The 19,006-nt window shown below is 40.2% G+C and overlaps 1 protein-coding gene across 2 annotated transcripts; it reads left to right on the top strand.

The window, feature by feature from the left end:
* Window positions 1-1,183: 1,183 nt before the first annotated feature.
* On the top strand, window positions 1,184-18,666 carry sec63 (SEC63 homolog, protein translocation regulator). 2 transcript variants are annotated; one of them, XM_084737195.1, is made up of 20 exons: window positions 1,184-1,595; window positions 2,883-2,982; window positions 4,436-4,550; window positions 6,153-6,265; window positions 6,382-6,443; window positions 6,911-6,969; window positions 7,479-7,529; window positions 7,650-7,758; window positions 7,899-7,993; window positions 8,202-8,334; window positions 10,302-10,394; window positions 10,579-10,724; window positions 10,807-10,954; window positions 11,782-11,864; window positions 12,073-12,141; window positions 12,719-12,871; window positions 12,982-13,155; window positions 13,286-13,486; window positions 15,776-15,880; window positions 17,603-18,666. In XM_084737195.1, the coding sequence occupies exons 1-20, from the start codon at window positions 1,472-1,474 to the stop codon at window positions 17,738-17,740; spliced, it is 2,271 nt and encodes a 756-aa protein (XP_084593321.1). In that variant the 5' UTR covers window positions 1,184-1,471; the 3' UTR covers window positions 17,741-18,666. The 2 variants fall into 2 exon arrangements, with proteins under 2 accessions (XP_084593321.1, XP_084593320.1); XM_084737194.1 differs by having other exon boundaries at window positions 1,185-1,595; window positions 12,716-12,871.
* Window positions 18,667-19,006: the final 340 nt, after the last annotated feature.

Below are 19,006 nucleotides of genomic sequence, written 5' to 3' on the forward strand. Positions count from 1 at the left end.
TCTAAGGTTTCTAAGATGTAAAGGTCAGAGGTTAAGAGGAAAAGTAAATTATCTTAACAAAACGTTATTAGTTGGGAAAATGTGGTTTTGAGTTAGGCTCAAAACTAAAAAATCTATTGCAGTAAGTTGCCTTGAAATGTTAAATTTTCTCAACTTTTTCGTTTTTACAGTGTTGGTGTTACTTACATACTTTTAATTAAGTACGTTTTGAATTCAGGACTTTTACTTTTAATGGAATATTTTCACAGAGTGGTGTTAGTACTTTCACCAAAGTATAAGAATACTCCTTCCACCACTGAGAAGTGTTAAACCGAGCTCAAAGAGCCACGCACACTCGGCTCCTCACTCTCTGCGCTGCCTGAAGACATGGTTACGCACAACTATGACACAAAAAAGAGTGGCGCACCTTGCTCTCATACATGTTCATAGAGATGTTTTGGACAGTCTGGACACTGGCAGCCTAATGAGGAGCATCATCAGCGCCAACCCGGAGAGGAAGGCCACATTTGGAGTTGTGTAACGCCGGTAAGACACTTTTCTTTTCACACGCGGCGCCTTTACGCACGGAGCTCAGCTCACATAAAAGAGGCGTTTGTTTGCGTCATTTGACTCTTCTTCCGCATGAAATGAAACGATCGCGAGCCACTTACTTAAGTCAAACTGATCAAGTTCGTATAATAAGGAGCTGTGGAAAATATACAAAATACATTACGGCAAAAAGCAACACTGTTGCTGCAAATAAAGCAGGAGAAGAAGAATGCTGTCAGAAAATGCTGCCGTTTATTCTAACATGAAAAATACACATTAAACAATAAAACCCCATACAGCAGATTTAAACATGATGAAGTCTGTCTGACACTGTCCTATGATGAGAGAGGCTTTAAGACTGTCTGTGATAAATGATGATGAATCAGGTTATGAGTTTAGCATAAGTTACCATGGTGATCTAGCAGGTTAAAAGAGAGCCACTTTCGTGACACTGAAAATCCTGGATTTAGACTCAATATAGCTCGCCAACCCATAAATCTCGCTTCGTAGTACACCCCTCTGGTTCCATTATGTATGTCCCTTTGTTGGTTAAATAAAGATTTTTGCAGTCTTCGTTACTGTGCGGGTATTTTTTTTAATCATTATTATCAATGCAGCGAGTTTTTTATCAGTGCAGCGCAGAGCTGTTTTTTTCTCAGCCCCCCCAAGCTGAGAATATATTCCCGCGGCTGTGCTCCTCGGTGCCACCCTAACTGTCGCTTCTGGGGGTCAGTAGAGTCCAGGAAACGCGCTGACTCACCCACAGAAGAATAAGAGAGGCTCACAATGCGCAGGCGTACACCACGTACACCGATGAACAGAGCTGTGTCGGCTGGATGCTAGCTGGCTAGCTAACGATCTGTCAAGTCGAACACATTGGGCTAGAAGGGGGAAGCGCAGCGGTGGAGAAGAAGAAGAAGGGCGACCCAAGCGCCGCTACGAAATGGCCGGGCAACAGTTCCAGTACGACGACAGCGGCAATACGTTTTTCTATTTCCTAACGTCCTTCGTCGGACTTATTGTGATCCCAGCCACATATTACCTCTGGCCCCGGGATCAGAATGCTGGTAAGGCCCGATGTCTGGCTCACTGCTAACTTAAGCTAACTAACTAACCTCAGCTAGTGTAATGTGAAGCAGTTTGCCTCGTAAACGCGCCGTTAGTTGGCAGTCTGTTAACCTGCCTAGCTTGTTATCACGTGCACAAACTGTACAACCTAAGCAAACGTTACATTAACTTGTGACTGTGAGCAAACAGACGTTACAAAGATGGTGTTCACGTCTGTTTCAGTGTTCAGAGCTTAGTACAAGTCAGCCAGCGTTAACACAGTTACATCAACAGCTTTACCAATTACCAGCCTATTTTGGCTGTCAGTCTGTTCAATGTTCAGATTATATCTAGCCAGCATTGCTTGCTACAGTGTGTAAACATGAAGCTAGCTAAGTGTTAGCTAGCTAGTTAAGGTAAAGCAAGCTTTCTTTTATGCCTTTATTGACCTTATCCGGTTATATCCTTATCTTTGCACAGCTATCTGTTTGTCAACAAAAGAGCATATCTAACACCAGTTATGTAATACATGCTAGCAAACTTTACTCAGCTGCTGAATGACAGGTCAGCATAGACTGGAACTTAAAATGTTGCTAATATTAATTATATTAATGTCATGGTTTAAGTCAAAACACGTGGGAGTTAATTTATCCCAGTGAACGCCATGGCTTTAACTGAATCTGCTTTTGTCCAGGCTGCATGACAATAAAGTAATACTCAAGCTGAATGAAGGAAACATATGTCTCTCCCTTCCTGGCTAACATGTCCACAATAATGATACTTTGTCTCTTGATTTATATTGTTTACTTAAATCAGCAGTAATCCCACCCAAAATACTGTGGCATTATCAGTGTTGTTTTAAATTGGTTTTATGGTACTTAAAACCATTAAAGGTTTAAGAAAATACTGATACACTTGAGTATCTCAATATTTTGTTTTGTGAGACTGTATCAAGTCTGAAAAAAAATGCATCGTGAAAAACTAAACTTTTTAACTCAGGTTTTATGTATGTGGTGATGTGTTCTTTATGCCAGTTTTCTTAAAATTGCAAAATATCACCTTACTTACAGTATCGCAGTATCTTGTAACATACTGAACCACATGATTGCCTTGTTCTTTCCAGCACACAGCTCTGCATGTGCCTCTACCTGCTTGGCTAACACGTCCACACTAATTTTTTCTCAGTGAAAATACTGCTTTCTCTTAACTCACTTCAAGCAGCAGTAATTTTACCCTGATTGATATGGACTGGTTTGATGGTACTAACCTTTTCTGAAACGTCTCTCTCTGTCCATCCTTTTTTCCAGAACAACTGCGTCTGAAAAGCTTGAGGAGGGTACATGGCAGGTGTCTGTGGTACCGGCTCCGGCTGATGAAGTCACAGCAGAGCATTGTCCCAACACTAAAGTAAGTTCGGTGATTTGGATTTGCGGTTTTCACTGTCTAAATGAACATGATGCACGGTACACAAATTCAGGGTGGACAGATGCTTGCCAACACACATCTTGCAGGTGGTAGGATGATCTACCAGGCCGTTCTTCCTTCGGGGAAATTCTGTCACAGCACCCGGTAGCAACTCTGAAAGTTGATCACGCCTTTCCTAAAGTTAGCTTGAGACAACTTGACTTGATTATACTTCTGAATACTTCACTGTTTGTAGATATTTCTGGAATTATGAACTGTCTAAGTACAGCTTCTTTTTGATTACTTTCATATAAATGTCTTGACATATGATTTGCCACAGCTTGCTAAATTGCAGGTTTGCTCCCTCTTGCTTTGTAGTCAAATGTCACATCACTCACTGTTGTTTGGGTGTGACTTCCCTGAGCTGTTTGCATTGAGAAAGCTCAGTTATCCCCCCACCACTGATAGCTTACTGGTTCCCTCAAGTGTGTGCTTCCAGCTGGATGAAGATGTTGTCACTGTTGTGTGAAGATGAGGCAAGGGCCACGCTGTCCATAGTGTAGATGGACTTCAGTGCATGTTTTGGGTAAATTTTGATGTTGTTTTCATGTGTAAACCTCTCAGTTACGTGTAAACACTCTGTTGCACTGTTTAACATTTCTCTTAACATGACCCTGTTTTCTCAGTGTTGTTTATTCGTTCGGCGTGTGTGGGTTAATGGAAAGATGGGTGTTCAAGTGTCTCACTTATTTGCTTCGTTGTCACAGCGTTTCTCTCCTCTTTGTTCTGTCTCTGCCTTCTCTGCTGTTTGTCGTCATACTACCACTTTTCCGCTCCTCTTCTGTCACTAGACCTACATCCCGTTTTTACTCTCAAAATTCATAAATTCTTTATTTGCATGGTTGCATTTGTGACTGAAGCTGGAGGAGGCATCCGGCATATTTGTTAGGTGGAATGACTCTGAATGGTTCTCTTAAAATCTCAGTACCTGTTTCCTCTTCAATCTCAACTGAACCATAAGGACAGTGTTTATTATAGAAATCCAGCATGTATTTTTTTTTTTTTCTGGTCGAGCCACTCAGACAAACTCGGGCCAGTGAGCGGTTGTCATGGCAACAGATGCTGCAGAGCAGGCCATAGGGTTTTGCCATTGTCATGGAAACAAGTTCAACTTCCATGCATAAATACGAAACAACAACAGTGTCAAAACCTGTCCTGCCCTGCTGCTCTTATGCAGCAGATTAAGATAAAGCTTCTATTGTCTGTCAAATTACAGCTTTAAATGTTGAAAGAACATTTGCATTGCAGATTAGCTCTGCAGAATATTTAAACTCCAAACAGTTATAATAAATACTAAGGCACAGTGTGAAAATGAGACGGGCCTGATGCTGTCTCCAGAGAACACAGATGTTTGTTTGTGACATTTTTTTTTTTCCTGTTTATGTGTTGCCTTCAGGAAAGCAGCCTTGTTATTTGGCTGGGCTGTGTTCCTGCTGCTAGCCTACAAGGTGTCCAAGCTGGACAGAGAGTACCAGGAGTATAATCCATATGAAGTCCTCAACTTGGACCCGGTAAACACACACACACAAAAAATAAAGTTGTCTGTTTTCAATGGAGCCTCTGTATTCCATAAAGACATGTTTATCTTTTGTCATAAAAGATCCAATGAGTCATAAAACAAGATAAATATAATCTTTCAAGATTTTTGAGACTCCGTACTGTTTCTATTTTTGATTGTGTCTTTTACACTGAATGACAGGCCAGTTCAATTACTGTAGCAGAGGGACCATATTTAAAGAAGAAATCTGTCATATATTTACTGTAATAAATCATAAAATCACTGTGATATGTCATCAGAGATCAAGGACGTTAAATTGAGTTAAGCTGAAATACTTGCTTCTCTGACAGTAACACTACAGCCAGGATGTCCTCCTTTGAAATTTGAAACCAAGGCCGGAATGACTGTGGCTTTGTTTCCCCATTTCACATTAATTAGAGTTAAAATTAATGCTGAATGTTTGCTGAATGACTAAGTGTCTGTTTATGAGTTGAAAGAAATCATTAAGAATCATGTAGAAGGAGTAGATGTTTATTATCAGGGTTTATTAAATTGAGCCTGCCAAAGTCATGAAAAAGGGTGCAGTGTACACCAAAGTGTGTATTTTCAGAGCAGTGGTTGGGGTTTTTTTGTTTTGTTTTTTTTTAATATCCAGGTTAATAGGCGCAACTTTACATTGACAGACAACTTACAGTAGTAAATGGCTGATCAACTTGCAGTATAGGACTCGTCCTTGCTTGTTGTAGTCAGTGTATGATGTTGCAACTCACTTCGGTCATAGATTGTGTATTAAGTCTGATTTTGATCTGCTGTCTGTGGCTGCTGTCAACTCACTATTTGGACTGCCGCACTTATTTTTGTAGGCATTATTGCTACATATTGTTTTTTTTTTTTTTTAAAGTTCAGTGACAAAGGAGTGGACAGTTATATTAACTATGTTTGACCCTTTAAAGTAGAAAATTTAAATATGTGTAAAACACTGCATGTTTTTTTCTACTTTATTTGTTTGCAAAATTGTAAAAGAAACATTATGTTCCAAAAATACAGATAAAAAGAGTGCACCTTTGTAATCTTAGATTAGAAGTAGCTTGTAAAGCCTGACCAATACTGGATATGTTCTGATACCAATATTAGGGAGTAAATATACTGGCAGATATTATGTATTTATATATAAACTCTTAAATGACATCAAGGCATTGAAACAGCAAACTTTGACTTCTATTTTTAACTATATAACTAAATAAAAAAAACACAAATAAAAGAAATCGAATTTAAAAAATATATCAAATATACATAAAATGCTGCATAAAAAAATCAAAACAAGGCCTCAGCCAATATTGGGCCAGTTTGAATAAACTCCCTCTGCTTAAACAGCTTGAGTTATGACTTTTTAAACAAATAAGTACCTCTGTCCTCAAACATAACCAATAAATGGGCTCACTAGCCTGCTAATAAAATGATGATCTTAATGATCAAATGACGTAATCAATCTATAAACTTAGAAGTAGATTGTTTTAATAAACACGGTGTTGCATTGGCCCATTAGCCACCAGTTAAAAAGGCCTGCTGAATGTGGTTTAGTAAGGAGTTGCTGTAATTATATTTTTGTCTCCAGGGTGCATCGCTGTCAGAAATCAGGAAGCAATACCGTGTACTGTCACTCAAGTTCCATCCTGATAAAGGTGGTGACGAGGCCACATTCATGAGAATTGCCAAAGCTTATGCTGCGTAAGTGTCATTCAGGTCTTGGCTCTGTAAGACTGCATTAGCATTTACATAATCAGTTAACAGATTAATCCATCTGGGGTGATTGATTTATCTGCTTCCTTGTCTTTTTCCCACAGTCTGACCAATGAACAGTCTCGAATTAACTGGGAAACATACGGCAACCCAGATGGTCCAGGAGGTGAGTGAAGTTACAGTAAATCCCACAGCATGCATCAGCTTTTTTTTATGTGTTGACACTCCGTCTGTGCTGCTTCACGCTGGTGACTCAGCCTCTTGAAGACATGAATGTGTTAAAACAATGGAAGATGAAACATGGCAGCTTGTTCATTCAGCAGTGAAGAGCTGACACACGGAGCCCACGATTTAAAAAGTGTCTATCACTTTCACACACGCTCCAGCTGTGGGTGTTCGTAATGCATGATCGCTGAGCACCAAAAATAACGCCTTTATGCAGATTTTGATGGCTTCTAAAAATGGACTATGTGATTTGGCTTTTATTAATTAAAGGAGTGATTTAAAGAGATGTGTGATGCAGGTCCAGCTTTGTCCGCGATGCCAAAGTTGCCACATAGCCCAGTGCTGTCACTGTATATAATTAAGGGATTTTGCCATTTGGTCCATTGTCTCTTCTTTCTCCCTCTCTAGCAACCAGTTTTGGTATTGCCCTGCCTGCCTGGATTGTTGACCAGAAGAACTCGATGCTGGTATATATTTATTGATTATATCAATGAAGTTTTGATTGATAAACCTGCCCTGGTTTGCTTTAAATTTATTGCATTTGATTAGCATTGCGGCAGTGTCGCCAAGACATGTGATTCCATCAATGTATTTTAAAGGGATAGTTTGTATTGTTTGATGTGGGGTTGTATGAGGTACTTATTGATCATCAGTCAGAAGCTATTTTAGCCCAAAAAAATATATATCACTCTTAAGTTTATGCAATATTTAGAATATTTTCGCAGCTTTACTTTGCAGTCAGACAGTCTTTTCCGATGGGAGACCGCTATTATAGAAGACAAATATCGCTCTCTCCAAACCAACCAAACTCAGCGGGCTAAATCATAAATGTACCTTGCAGAACATGAGAGTTGCTGATCTATTGCTGCAGCTAATAACCCAAAGACCCAAATGTTCTTCTTACACTACACCTCTATTAGACTATGCATACTTTTGTGGGTCCAATTTACCATTCGATCTTTGCTTTCTTTTATAGGTACTGTTGGTCTATGGACTAGCCTTCATGGTCATCCTTCCTGTTGTTGTGGTAAGTCCTCTCTATGATTTAAACCCAGGTTATGTGCAACAGATTGTATAAAACAGTTTCCCTCCTGGATTTCTCACTCTTGTCTCTATGTTCCTTTTTGTTTTTCTTTCCATATCATAGGGCACGTGGTGGTACCGTTCCATCCGATACAGTGGAGACCAGATCCTCATAAACACCACCCAGCTCTTCATGCATTTCATGTACAAGACGCCCAACATGAACATGAAGCGTGAGTTTCCTTCCTTCCTTTGCATTAATAATATAATATAATCAGTGCCTTGTATATATTTATACTACACTGGTCAGATGTTTAATAAGCTTGACTTTGACCTGATAATCATCCCTCTTTCACTAAATCATGCCTTCCAGGTTTAGCCATGGTGTTGACAGCAGCATTTGAGTTCGATCCTCGCAGCAATAAAGAAGCCACCATACGACCAACAGATAACATTGAAGTGCCACAGGTAATAACAAACTATGTGCTCATGTTTACATCTTCATCACATCTCATCTCCTCTTAATTTCTTGCTTCATTGGAAAACGATAAAAGTTGCGAGTCTGTGTGAGAGGGAGAGACAGACTGTCCAGAATTCTAATGTAAACTCTTCAAGAAGGTCAGATTAACCTCAAGCGTGTGTCATAGATAAACAGCCTCTTCTGTCTGTCTTGCAGCTGATCCGTGAGTTGGGAAACATCAACGTGAAGAAGAAGGAGCCTCCGTTCTGCTATCCTTACAGTTTGAAGGCGAGGGTCCTAGTGCTCGCTCATCTGGCACGCATGGACGTATCAGAGGAGATAGAGGAAGGTAGGACACGCAATTTGACAAAAAATGGAATTGACTTTTCAAAAGACTTGTGAAAATATCCTGAAAATTAGGTTTTTATTACAACTTGTGTTATAAAAGCTACTAAAGGAGATGATAAATTAAGTTTCTGTTGCATTTCATATGTTCACATAACACGGATCAGCCTTTTCTAAATGAACACAAGTGGTCAGGAACTGGTTCTTTAGAGTTCCAAAAATGGGAAATAAAACCGCTGCACAAGCTGTCTGGTGTGATGTTCTGATGTCACAAGGTTTCATTTTGCACACAAAGCCCATGTTTACACTCCTACACAGAGGTGATGTTATTCTCAACTGGGGTAAGCTGTTTAGACAAGTTTTATGACTTTTGGCTGGACCGCAGGGGCCAGCCCAGGTTGCTGGGTGGCTGAGTAAGTAGCTGAGTGATGAAGTTACACCGCTGGCCAGTTAAGTGTATGTGATGACGTCACTGACAACAGCACGTCGTCGACACACGCAGCTGTGCCTGGTCGGCACGCTTCAACCGGAAAACAAGCTGCAGCTAAAAGACTTTGTTCATGATCACCTTGATTGTTTTAAAGACAGAGATTTGTGTTTTAGACACAGTGTGGCTCTTTATAAGCTCTTCAAATTGGGCATGATTTATTAGGTGAGGTTTTTTACGGTGACCATCCCCATTCAGGTCAGCCTCATGCCCCTCACACAAATCATATTCCCTGTGGCCACAGCACCGTAGATGCTTCACCTGCACTGTATGAACTGTTGAAAACCACTTGGCTGTTTTGTGTGACGACTCCTAGCAAAAAGCACAAGAGAGGCAGCGTGTGAATATACCTGACGTTATTCATACAGTTACAGTCCATGGCTGCAGACTAACCAGTAGATTCATGTTCTATACACCACAATGAAACATCTGTATTTCCATGTATGCACTTCCTTGCCCTGTCTCTCTCTGTGGAAGCCCATTTCTGCCAATGTGACGTAAAAAAAATGAAGATCCTAGAAGTCAATATGTTGCAAAACTTTATCAAAATATCGAGTTAGTATCTCAGTATAGTTACTATCTCAACATAATGATTCAAAATGTCAAAATAATGACTTTATCTTAATGCATAACCGTCTCAAAATAATGAGTTTGTTTAGTTACATTACAGCAGCAAAATAAAATAACAAATATCACCCCAAAAATCATCCAGAAAAGCAAATGCCCTCGTTCAGCCCATCATCAATAGACAATATATTTATCGAATCACCCAGTCCTAGTACTGGGACAGCATTACAAACTTAACACAGTTGGGGAAAAGTGTTTTGTTGCACAAAGTCGACTGATGACGAGTCAGTTTCAGACAGTGGAAAGGTTTAATGTATTTCAACTAAAGTTTAAAGCATAATAAAGCTATATTTTGTAATATGAAAATTTCAATTTTAAATTTTATCCCGATTATTGTGACCAAAACTGTCATGGTTATCATTTGTGATGTTTTGTTAAAATGGGCTGAAAATGTTTTTAAAAAGTACTGATAACCAGGATAAAATAATTTCACCGAAAACCTCTCAACGATTTGAAATGGCATAATGTCATTGTTTTTATTGATGACAAAAAAAGCCATGTTGCTGCTGGGCCTGCCTCAGGAGACTGTTGGTTTATGCTGGACAGTATTTGCCGAGAGTTTTTCAAAGTTATTACTACAATTAATATTTGAAACACCAATGCTTATTGGTTTATTGTCAAACTGGTTTTAGTTTCACTCGTCAGGAAGGTCAGTAACAAGAAACTGATTTAGATAAAATTATTTCAATTTTTTGTTTTGCTTTGTTTTCTGCATAATCTCTTGTTCTACACTTAAGTCCAGTTGGTGGCAGTGGTGCACCTTTAAAGTGGTTTTGCCAACTGCCAGTAAACACTGAAGAAGAAGGAAGGTCAGGAACGTGTCATTAAGAATATGAATTTGTGTGTTTCTGTTCCAGATCAGAGATTTGTGGTGAGGAAGAGTCCAGCTCTTCTCCAGGAGATGATCAACGTGGGCTGTCAGCTTACAATGATGGCCAACAGCAGAGGAGGTACACACACACACACACACACACACACACACACACACACACACACACACACACACTCTCATCCAATTTAATATTACCAGGAGTTATAACTTTGAATAAAATTCTCACAACCCACACAACAACTTTGTTGATTATTTTGCCGTTCGTAAACAGTGTATGTGTGTGCTGGCTTTCATGTCTTCAGGTTTTCATGCTCCTCGACTGGTAACCATAGAGAACTGCATGAAGCTGACCCAAATGATAGTGCAAGGCCTGCAGGAGTCAAAGTCACCACTGCTGCAGCTGCCCCACTTCGAGGAGGAGCACCTCCGCTACTGCATCTCTAAGAAGGTAACTGTGGAATGAAGAGAAAAAAGAAATATGAAGAAAGGTTTTTGATGAGTCAGTAGATCATTTGTTCTCTTCTCTTTAGTATAAAGTCCGGAGCCTCCAGGACCTGGTGAGTCTCAAGGGCTCAGACAGACGCAGCATGCTGCGTTTCCTGGGGGAGGAGAAGTACGACGAGGTCATGGCTGTGCTGGGCAGCTTCCCTCACATCACCATGGATACCAAACTGCAGGGTCAGTGCTAAAATACACACTTTGTTTGGCCACTGGCTGACCTGTGATACGACTGCAGCCTGAAACACCTCCACACACAGTCACACGTCAAATGGTTCAATCTGAAATCTATCTTAGTCTTTCTCACTCTAGCATAATATACAGTACCACTTCACGATAAGACTACCCTTATAAGTGATTTGTAATTGGTTTAATCAGGTCTTCAATTGAATCTGTTATTTTGATATGCAAAATGAAACTTTCTGAATATTGACCGTGGTTAAATGCTGTTAACGTATTAACAAATATGTGATGAAGCTGATGGGTATAAATGTGGCTGATGGTGAAGGCGAAGTAAGCTATGAGATCTGAGGCTTTAACAAGACACATAAATGTGGGCTCACTATTTGGCAAGCAACAGGCCACTGTTACCCTTTTTACCTTTTTGTAATAGCTTATTAATGATTTATAAAGTGTTTGCAACCTAATTGATAACTTTATTAAAAAGCCATTTATAATTCATTTACAGGTTAGTGCTATGGTGAAGTGGTATCTGGTACATTTAACTTGAGCATGACTTTTGTCATCACAGAAGTGGTGATATGGAGTGAAAGGCACATAACACATAGGGTGTTGTTCAGGACTGCTTTAGCAATAACTGTTTCGAAATTGTTGTTATGGGCCTCATGCATAACAATGAGTGCAGTTCTAAAATATGACACCACTCACTACTGCTATCAGCTAGATTAAAAACAATTCCCACAAGTGTATTGTGGTGCTGTAGAGATTCTGTGCTTTTTTTTTTTCCATTGAAAGTTCCTTTTCTTTCTCTCCCTGTGTCTCTGCAGTCCTTGATGATGAAGACAGCAATAACATCACAGCAGGCTCTATTGTCACAGTAACTGTCACCTTAACCAGAAAAAAGATGGCGGTAAGGAATCATTGCTTTTGGTTTAAACACCAACGTAGTTTGGCATGATAGCGAGTCACTAGAAAACAACTTTAGGTAATCAAATGGATTTTTTTTATGTTGTTGCTTTGGAGATGCACTTCCATGAATGAACACTAGAGTGTGCTGTTGACACTCCGAATTGTTGGAAAGCATGAATTAACTCTTTATTTGTATACTGTGTGTGTAGGAGGTGTTTGAAAAGGAGCAGGAGTCAACGCCGTGTCTAGCAGAGGAGGCTGCTACTACAGAGGAAACAGTAAGTATAACACACACACACACACACACACACACACACACACACACACACACACACACACACACACACACACACACAGCTCAGACCCACTCAGACAACAAATTCAGTCTGTGGGTCAGATCTATAACCATCAGTGTGATGAGAAAAATATTGAGTTAGTATTTCAGAATAATGATGTTGTATCTCAAAGTATTGACTTGGTATCTGAAAATGAGTCAGTATCTTAAAAATGGTTTAGTATCTCAAATTATTTATGTTATATCTCAAAATAATGACTCTAAGTATTGACTGAGTATCAAAAAATGATGACGTACTTTCTCAGAAAAATTACCTTGGACCTTAAAGTGATGACTTAGTATTTCAACATGACGAGAAACCTTATCGAAGTTTCTCATTATTTTGAGACACTTAGTCATTCTTTTGAGAAACTAAGTTATTATGATGACTTGTATCTTTTATGTTTCTCACATTACATTGGCAGAAATGGGCTTCCATAGTTCGAACAATGATTAAAAGTTAAATGATCAGGGAATCCTTTTGTGCATACCTAACCTTGTTTTGCGTTTATGTAAAGCAGGCAGACTCGAGTAAAGCCAAAACAAAAGTGTGGCAGAACAAGAGTAAAGGGGCTAAGAAGACAGCCAAGTCCAAGAAGAAAAAATTAACCAAGAAGAAGGCCACGCCTGCACCTACCAGAACCAAGCAGGCCAATGGAAATGTGGCAGGAAATGTATGTGTCCACTCACAGCTCAATTTTGTTAACATTTAATTACATCAGTTTGTCACATGATTAAAAAAATACTGCTCCGCTTACACAGTTTATTGATGCTGATATTACAGGAAGTTGTAGCAGCATCAGCGGCGGCAGCGAAGGAGGAAGAGGATGAGGCCTCAGACAAGGGCAGCGAGTCAGATGAGGGCGAAGCCAACAAGGACTCTCCTAGCGAAAGAGATGAAGACAGCGACAAACAGAGCGACACAGAGGTGGACGAGATGGCTGGCGACGATGAAGAGGTCAGAGAACTTCACCATCGGGCTTGATGATGAAAATATCCCTCAGTGTTGTGTTGCCTGATCTCATTGAGAAACACCTCTTGTAGCTGCACCTAATCCTGTCCTTCTCTCTCCACGCGGCCCCGGTCAGGAGTGGGAGGCGTTGCAGCAGAGCATCCAGCGGCGAGAGCGGGCTCTTCTGGAGACAAAGTCGAAGGTGACGCACCCCGTCTACAGCCTGTACTTCCCCGAGGAGAAACAGGAGTGGTGGTGGCTCTACATCGCTGACCGCCGAGATCAGACCCTTGTCTCCATGCCCTACCACGTCTGCACACTAAAAGACACAGAAGAGGTGAGTTTGTGTGCCATGTTCTTGTGGAAAAATGGACAAATATTACCGATGGCAGTGTTTCTTAAATGGGGGCACTAGCCCCCTAGGGGTACTCTGGAGTACTGCAGGGGATACGTGGGATCTTTAAGAAAATGTTATCCTAATCAGTCATGCTAGGAGTGTTACTGATTAATGATTAATCAGTGAATTGGTAGTCTAGAAATGGCAGTAATTGTGCCTCATTTTACATTCTTCTGCCAGACAGAACTATTTGTTGAATGCAGAACCCAAAACTTGAAATGGAAAAAGAAAGAAAATGAGAAACAAAACACACGTTTTGTATCTTATTAATGATTAATCGATTAATTGATTGTTAGTGTTTTCAACTACCAGTTAACAAAAATATACAAAATTTGTACCCTACGTCATAGGTAGTAGACCTTAATCACAGATTATAAATAAAGTGCATTTTCTGCCATTTTTGCATGAAAAATTACTTGGACCAATTAATAGATTATCAAAATAGTTAATTTCTGTTTTTAGCACAAGTGAATTGCCAGATGTACTTGCCTGACATGGCATTAAACTTGCCCCGGGCAGCTGGGCAATCCTTATTGTTGAGCCCTGCAACAAAATACCATCACTTACTGCAGTGAGCTGAGCCTGATGGAACCACGCTGCAGTTTACCACTTTATGAAGGCTTTTTGTCTTCCAAAAATGTTTTACACTTATCAGGGGTTGAAAAAAAAAGTTTTCAAACCACGGCTGTATGGGTTGTAGTTTACACACAGGAGGTGAGCGTATGCCCATACAGCAGAACGTTATCAACATTTTTGCTATTTTTATTTATCTTTCAGTTTATAAAATTGAGAAAAATCCCTGTTATTTATTGTTTTTTTTTCTATTAGTTTTTCATTTCAGCACTCATTCAGTTTATGCGTGGTAATATGCAGCATTGTAAGGTCTGCTCTGTGCATTTGTGTGTGTTGTATTAAAATGCTTCGAGGGTATATTGTGGCTTATGCTATAATCCGGCTGGGGTAGAAAGGTCTCAACAAGTTAAAGTCTGTGTGTGTTCACGTTTCTTTTTTCCAGCACACTGTAGCCCCTCACACATCCTGTTGCTAGGCAACTCTTTTGCACTTGTGTCATTATTTCCTCAGAGGAGTGTGTGTGGTATATGTGTGTTTATCTTGCACCTCTGATCCTGGTGTTTTCCAGCTACAATAAGGATTGACAGCGAGGTAAAAGCTTAATGAGGCCCGTGTGCGTCTGCATGACCAGCTGTACCCACTCTAAAGGAATGTTAATGGCAAGAGGTGACCTGCCCGTGCATAACGGTTCACTGTCTGGCAATCAATTAGTCTGTCACTTGAACAATTCCTTCTGTTGTTTGTGTTGTGCGACTGCTTCTACGCTGCGTGTTTGACAGACGTGTTTTTTGGGCAGGGGCAGAGGGGCTGCCTTCATCAAAAAGGCAGGGCCAGTAAATTGTCGCTGCGTTCACGGCTCATTCTCCGCTCACACGCTGAATAATAATTAGCCTCATTGTGCCGATAATTAGATGTTTGCCATGTGTAATTGCATGACATAGCAATCACAGCCTGAGGTAACGCTGGCCTAATATTTACAGTTGGACCACATCATCGTGTGGTGGTTAATTTGTGATTACCTACCGCATTGCGTCCCTCTGGAGGTGTTTGTGCGCCCTCAGTAACAACAGACTGGCTTTGTAATAGTTTGTAATATTCAGCTGTATTAGACTGTTTGTCCTTTACAGGTTTGTCTCCTTCTGTTACTTTTACTTATTGTTATTGATGAAAAACTACTTCTTCACTGCAAATGACTGTCACACCATGTTTCTTAATGTAGTTGCAATTTTATTTTGACATCAGCAGTGGGGTTGCAAAGTTTGTGCATTTTCCTTAACCAGCAGTTGACAATGCTAACAGTTGATTAATTATTAATAAGATACAAAACACAAGTTTTTTAAATTTCTTTTCCTTGATTTTACTCTTAACAGATGCCTTCTTCGGACAAAACAAAGTTAAATGAGGAATAAATATAGCCATTTCTAGATTATCAATAAATACATTTTAAGTGGTTAGTTCTTGATTAATAATTAATCATTTATAATCAACAGTTTACAGTCCAGCCACAGTGAAGCATTGTCACATGCTTTACTGTAACACTAGACTCAATACATCGAGTAGTCATGCCCTGCAAGTACTCTTGTGATTGGATCTGACAGCTCTGTATGTGTGTGTGTGTGTGTGTGTGTGCGCGTGTGTGTGTGTGTTGTTACCCAGGTGGAGCTGAAGTTTCCAGCCCCCTCCAAAACGGGCAACTACCAATATTCTGTCATCCTCCGCTCTGATTCCTACCTGGGACTGGACCAGATCAAACCACTCAAGGTGACAAAAATGCTGTGTGTGTGTGTGTGTGTGTGTGCACAGATATATGTGTGATTACTTGGAGGATGCCTGCGACTGGCCAAAACCGGTTTGCAGAGATAATACTTCCACCCTCCACCGGCCAAAATGTAGCAGCAGCTCACTGAACAATGATGGTAATTTCTGCCAAGATGTTAGAAATAAGCTGTTGCAAGCTGAGCATGAATAGTACTGTTGTTTTTTTTTTTTTTATTTCTAACACCTGATGGATATTAGTACACTTAAGGTGTGATGTTGCTGTAGTTGGTCAAGAATTGATGAGTTTTGGAAATAATCAGAATTTATTTTAAATACTGCAATCTGTACTGCTGTTTTTAATGTTTTCCAAGTCTTGGAAAAAATGAAGTACATGACAAAAGTAAGTCTTAAAATTTGGTTTTAATAAATGCCATTAGTTCTTCATTTGCTGTTTGCAGTAACAATAAAAAATAAAAATAAAAATCAAGTACTGTAGGGCTGGAGATGCTGAGACAACAGGTTGAAACATTGTTCTTGAATTATCCTCTTTCCTGATGTAGTCCTTTGTCTGACTATGTTTTGCTATTTCAATTGGGAATTTAATCAGTTAATTAAATTAATTTAGACAGGGTGACTCTACATGGTTTGTACTGCACATTCGGTTTGCAGTTTAAATTTTGATCTTCATTCACTTCATTAAAAATGAGACAGTGCATTCAACTCACGATCAGACCTTGAAGTCTGGCTGCCGGATCCTCGCTGTAGTTAATAATAAAAAAGAAAGACGAGCAGCACTCAAATTTGATTTTTTATGGCAATATTAAAAAGTCAAATTGGTGTGTCATCCTAGTCTTTCTATTTTTTTATTTTCTCTCAGTGCCATTTACATTCATAAAACAAAACTTTATTTATATAACAGTTGAAATAAATGATTCTGTCCAGCAATAAAACACCAGATATGTTTTATGGCAGAAAACTGTTGGTATGCTGACCTCTGAATATAAAGAGTGTAAAGTCTGGCTCATAACTTACACACTCATTTGATTTCATATTGGACTTCAATTCGGTGCTACATTAGTTTTGGACTTGTAGATGTCAGCTGCTAGATGGCAGTAAAACAGGACTTTTTAGCCTCTTAGAGATTTGTCTTGGTGATAAGGGTGCACACCTAAACCTGGTTTGGTTCAGTTTAACTCTGCTGCAGTCTACCTGTAGTTCATTTTGTCAGAAAGGTGTCAGTCCAACGGGGAATCAAACTGAGACCGTCTAATTCAAGCAAATGGACCAACCCAGTATTACAGTGGTTCCCAAACTTTAGCATCATCGCTGTGCTGCTCATAAAAGTAGTAAGTAAAATACTTTATGAAATAAACTTCAGCTGTTCCTGCTCAGCACGCTAGTGTCATAAGAAGATAATAAATAAGATGTCTGGACAAAACGAATAGAGCCTCTGAAAACTGCACACAGTTCAAAGTCTTTAAATTAACATCATGCACATATGAAATTAAACTTTGAACCTGTGAATTCTGAATTTGAGTTTTGACCCTTTGAGGTTGCTGTAGGTCAGTGTGGAGTGTTGGACCCGGGGTAATAGATTGAGTGAGCAATATGAAGTTCTGGGCAAACACGTCTATTGTCAATAACTGAAGACGAGTTGGTGTGTAAAATAACAAAATTCAGAAAATCCCAGTACTAAAAAGTGTAAGTCTTGTGTTTTTTTTCCAGCTGGAGGTCCACGAGGCCAAGGCCATGCTGGACAACCACCCACAGTGGGACATCCCCGACACGGAGGAGGAGGACGAGGAGCAGGAAGACAGCGACGGCATCGAGGAGAGTGAAGACGATGATGAGGACAACGACTGAATGCGGAGACACGCACGCACACACACACACACACACACACCCACAAACACACGCTCAGCGCCCCCACCCCCCACCCCTCCCACTGGCCACCCACCTACTCCTCCTGACCCCAGAACAACACTCGAAGAGTGGCGAATGAGGAGCAGCGAAGCTGTGATCGCCACACACACACACAGAATCACCAGGGACAGTTTATACACACAGAGCCCTCTTCCTCCTCCATTTTATCTTGACATGGACTGTGACCCCGCCCCCTCCATCTCCTCTTTTCTACAGAGACTTGTTCATTCACTTTCCGTCACTGGCGGAAGAGAATTCTGTGAATACTTACCCAGGCCCGTGTGAGAGTGGAAGTGCATGTGAGAGTGTGTGAGTGGGGTACAATATGAGCGAATCGTGTGTGTGTGTGTGTGTGTGTGTGTTTGTAAACTTGTATGTGTTTGTACAGGTATGAAAGATTGACACACTGTGGACTGGAGGACCTATTATCTGGGCTCTTTTCTTGTTCTTGAGGGGGAGATGAGGGGGATGTATAACAGCTAATTCTGTTTGCAAAATTAACAAGAAACACCTCCTGTATCGGAAAACATGACATCGCTCTCGCTCCTAATTTTTGAAATCACTAAGCACCGATGTTTTCCACACCAATGATACTTTCTATTGTACACTTAAAACTGCAGAAGTGTGAGCTTCAGCCCTGGTCGTCGGGGTTCACATCCGAATCAACCCATTGGGCCGTTTGCTCCTTTCGACGCACAGGGGCACAGTTGAGTCTGGTCAAGTTTTTTGTTGTTGTTGGGTTTTTTTTTTTACTAATTTTCAGCTGTCACACCAGCCAGTCACTTTCTTGTACGTACTTGTACTCACTGTATGTTGAAGGAGATGCATATGGTCTCCAGTCAGTTTCATTAAAAGGTTAGTTTTGATTGTTTCAAGTGATTTTGTATGACATACTGTCTATAGTCTGTGTATTAACAGCAAATGCTGGTTGGCACGTTCCCAGTTTGGAGAAGCAGAGTGGGCCACCAGCACAGAAGCTAAGTAATGAACTGCTGTGGACAGGGTCAGCAACAAAATATGTTTTAGCCACTTGTAAAAGGTCAACCTAAAAAATGAAATATATTTAGAATATTTTCACCGCTTTACTTTGCCAGTAGACAGCATTCGCTCATGGGGAAAATCTGTCATGTAAGACAATTATTGCGCTCTCCAAACCAACCAAACTCCATTAGTGAAAACGATAATTTTACTTCACAGAATGCAGGA

The sequence above is a fragment of the Lutjanus erythropterus genome, chromosome 15 (genome assembly GCF_056507025.1).
Source record: "Lutjanus erythropterus isolate fLutEry1 chromosome 15, fLutEry1.hap2, whole genome shotgun sequence".
In the NCBI taxonomy this organism is placed as follows: domain Eukaryota; kingdom Metazoa; phylum Chordata; class Actinopteri; order Lutjaniformes; family Lutjanidae; genus Lutjanus; species Lutjanus erythropterus.

Coding starts and splice junctions, on each gene's coding strand:
- sec63 (XM_084737194.1), top strand. CDS start 1,472: ATGGCCGGGCAACAGTTCCAGTACGACGACAGCGGCAATACGTTTTTC. Junction 1,596..2,882: donor GCCCCGGGATCAGAATGCTG/GTAAGGCCCGAT, acceptor CCTTTTTTCCAG/AACAACTGCGTCTGAAAAGC. Junction 4,551..6,152: donor AAGTCCTCAACTTGGACCCG/GTAAACACACAC, acceptor TTTTGTCTCCAG/GGTGCATCGCTGTCAGAAAT.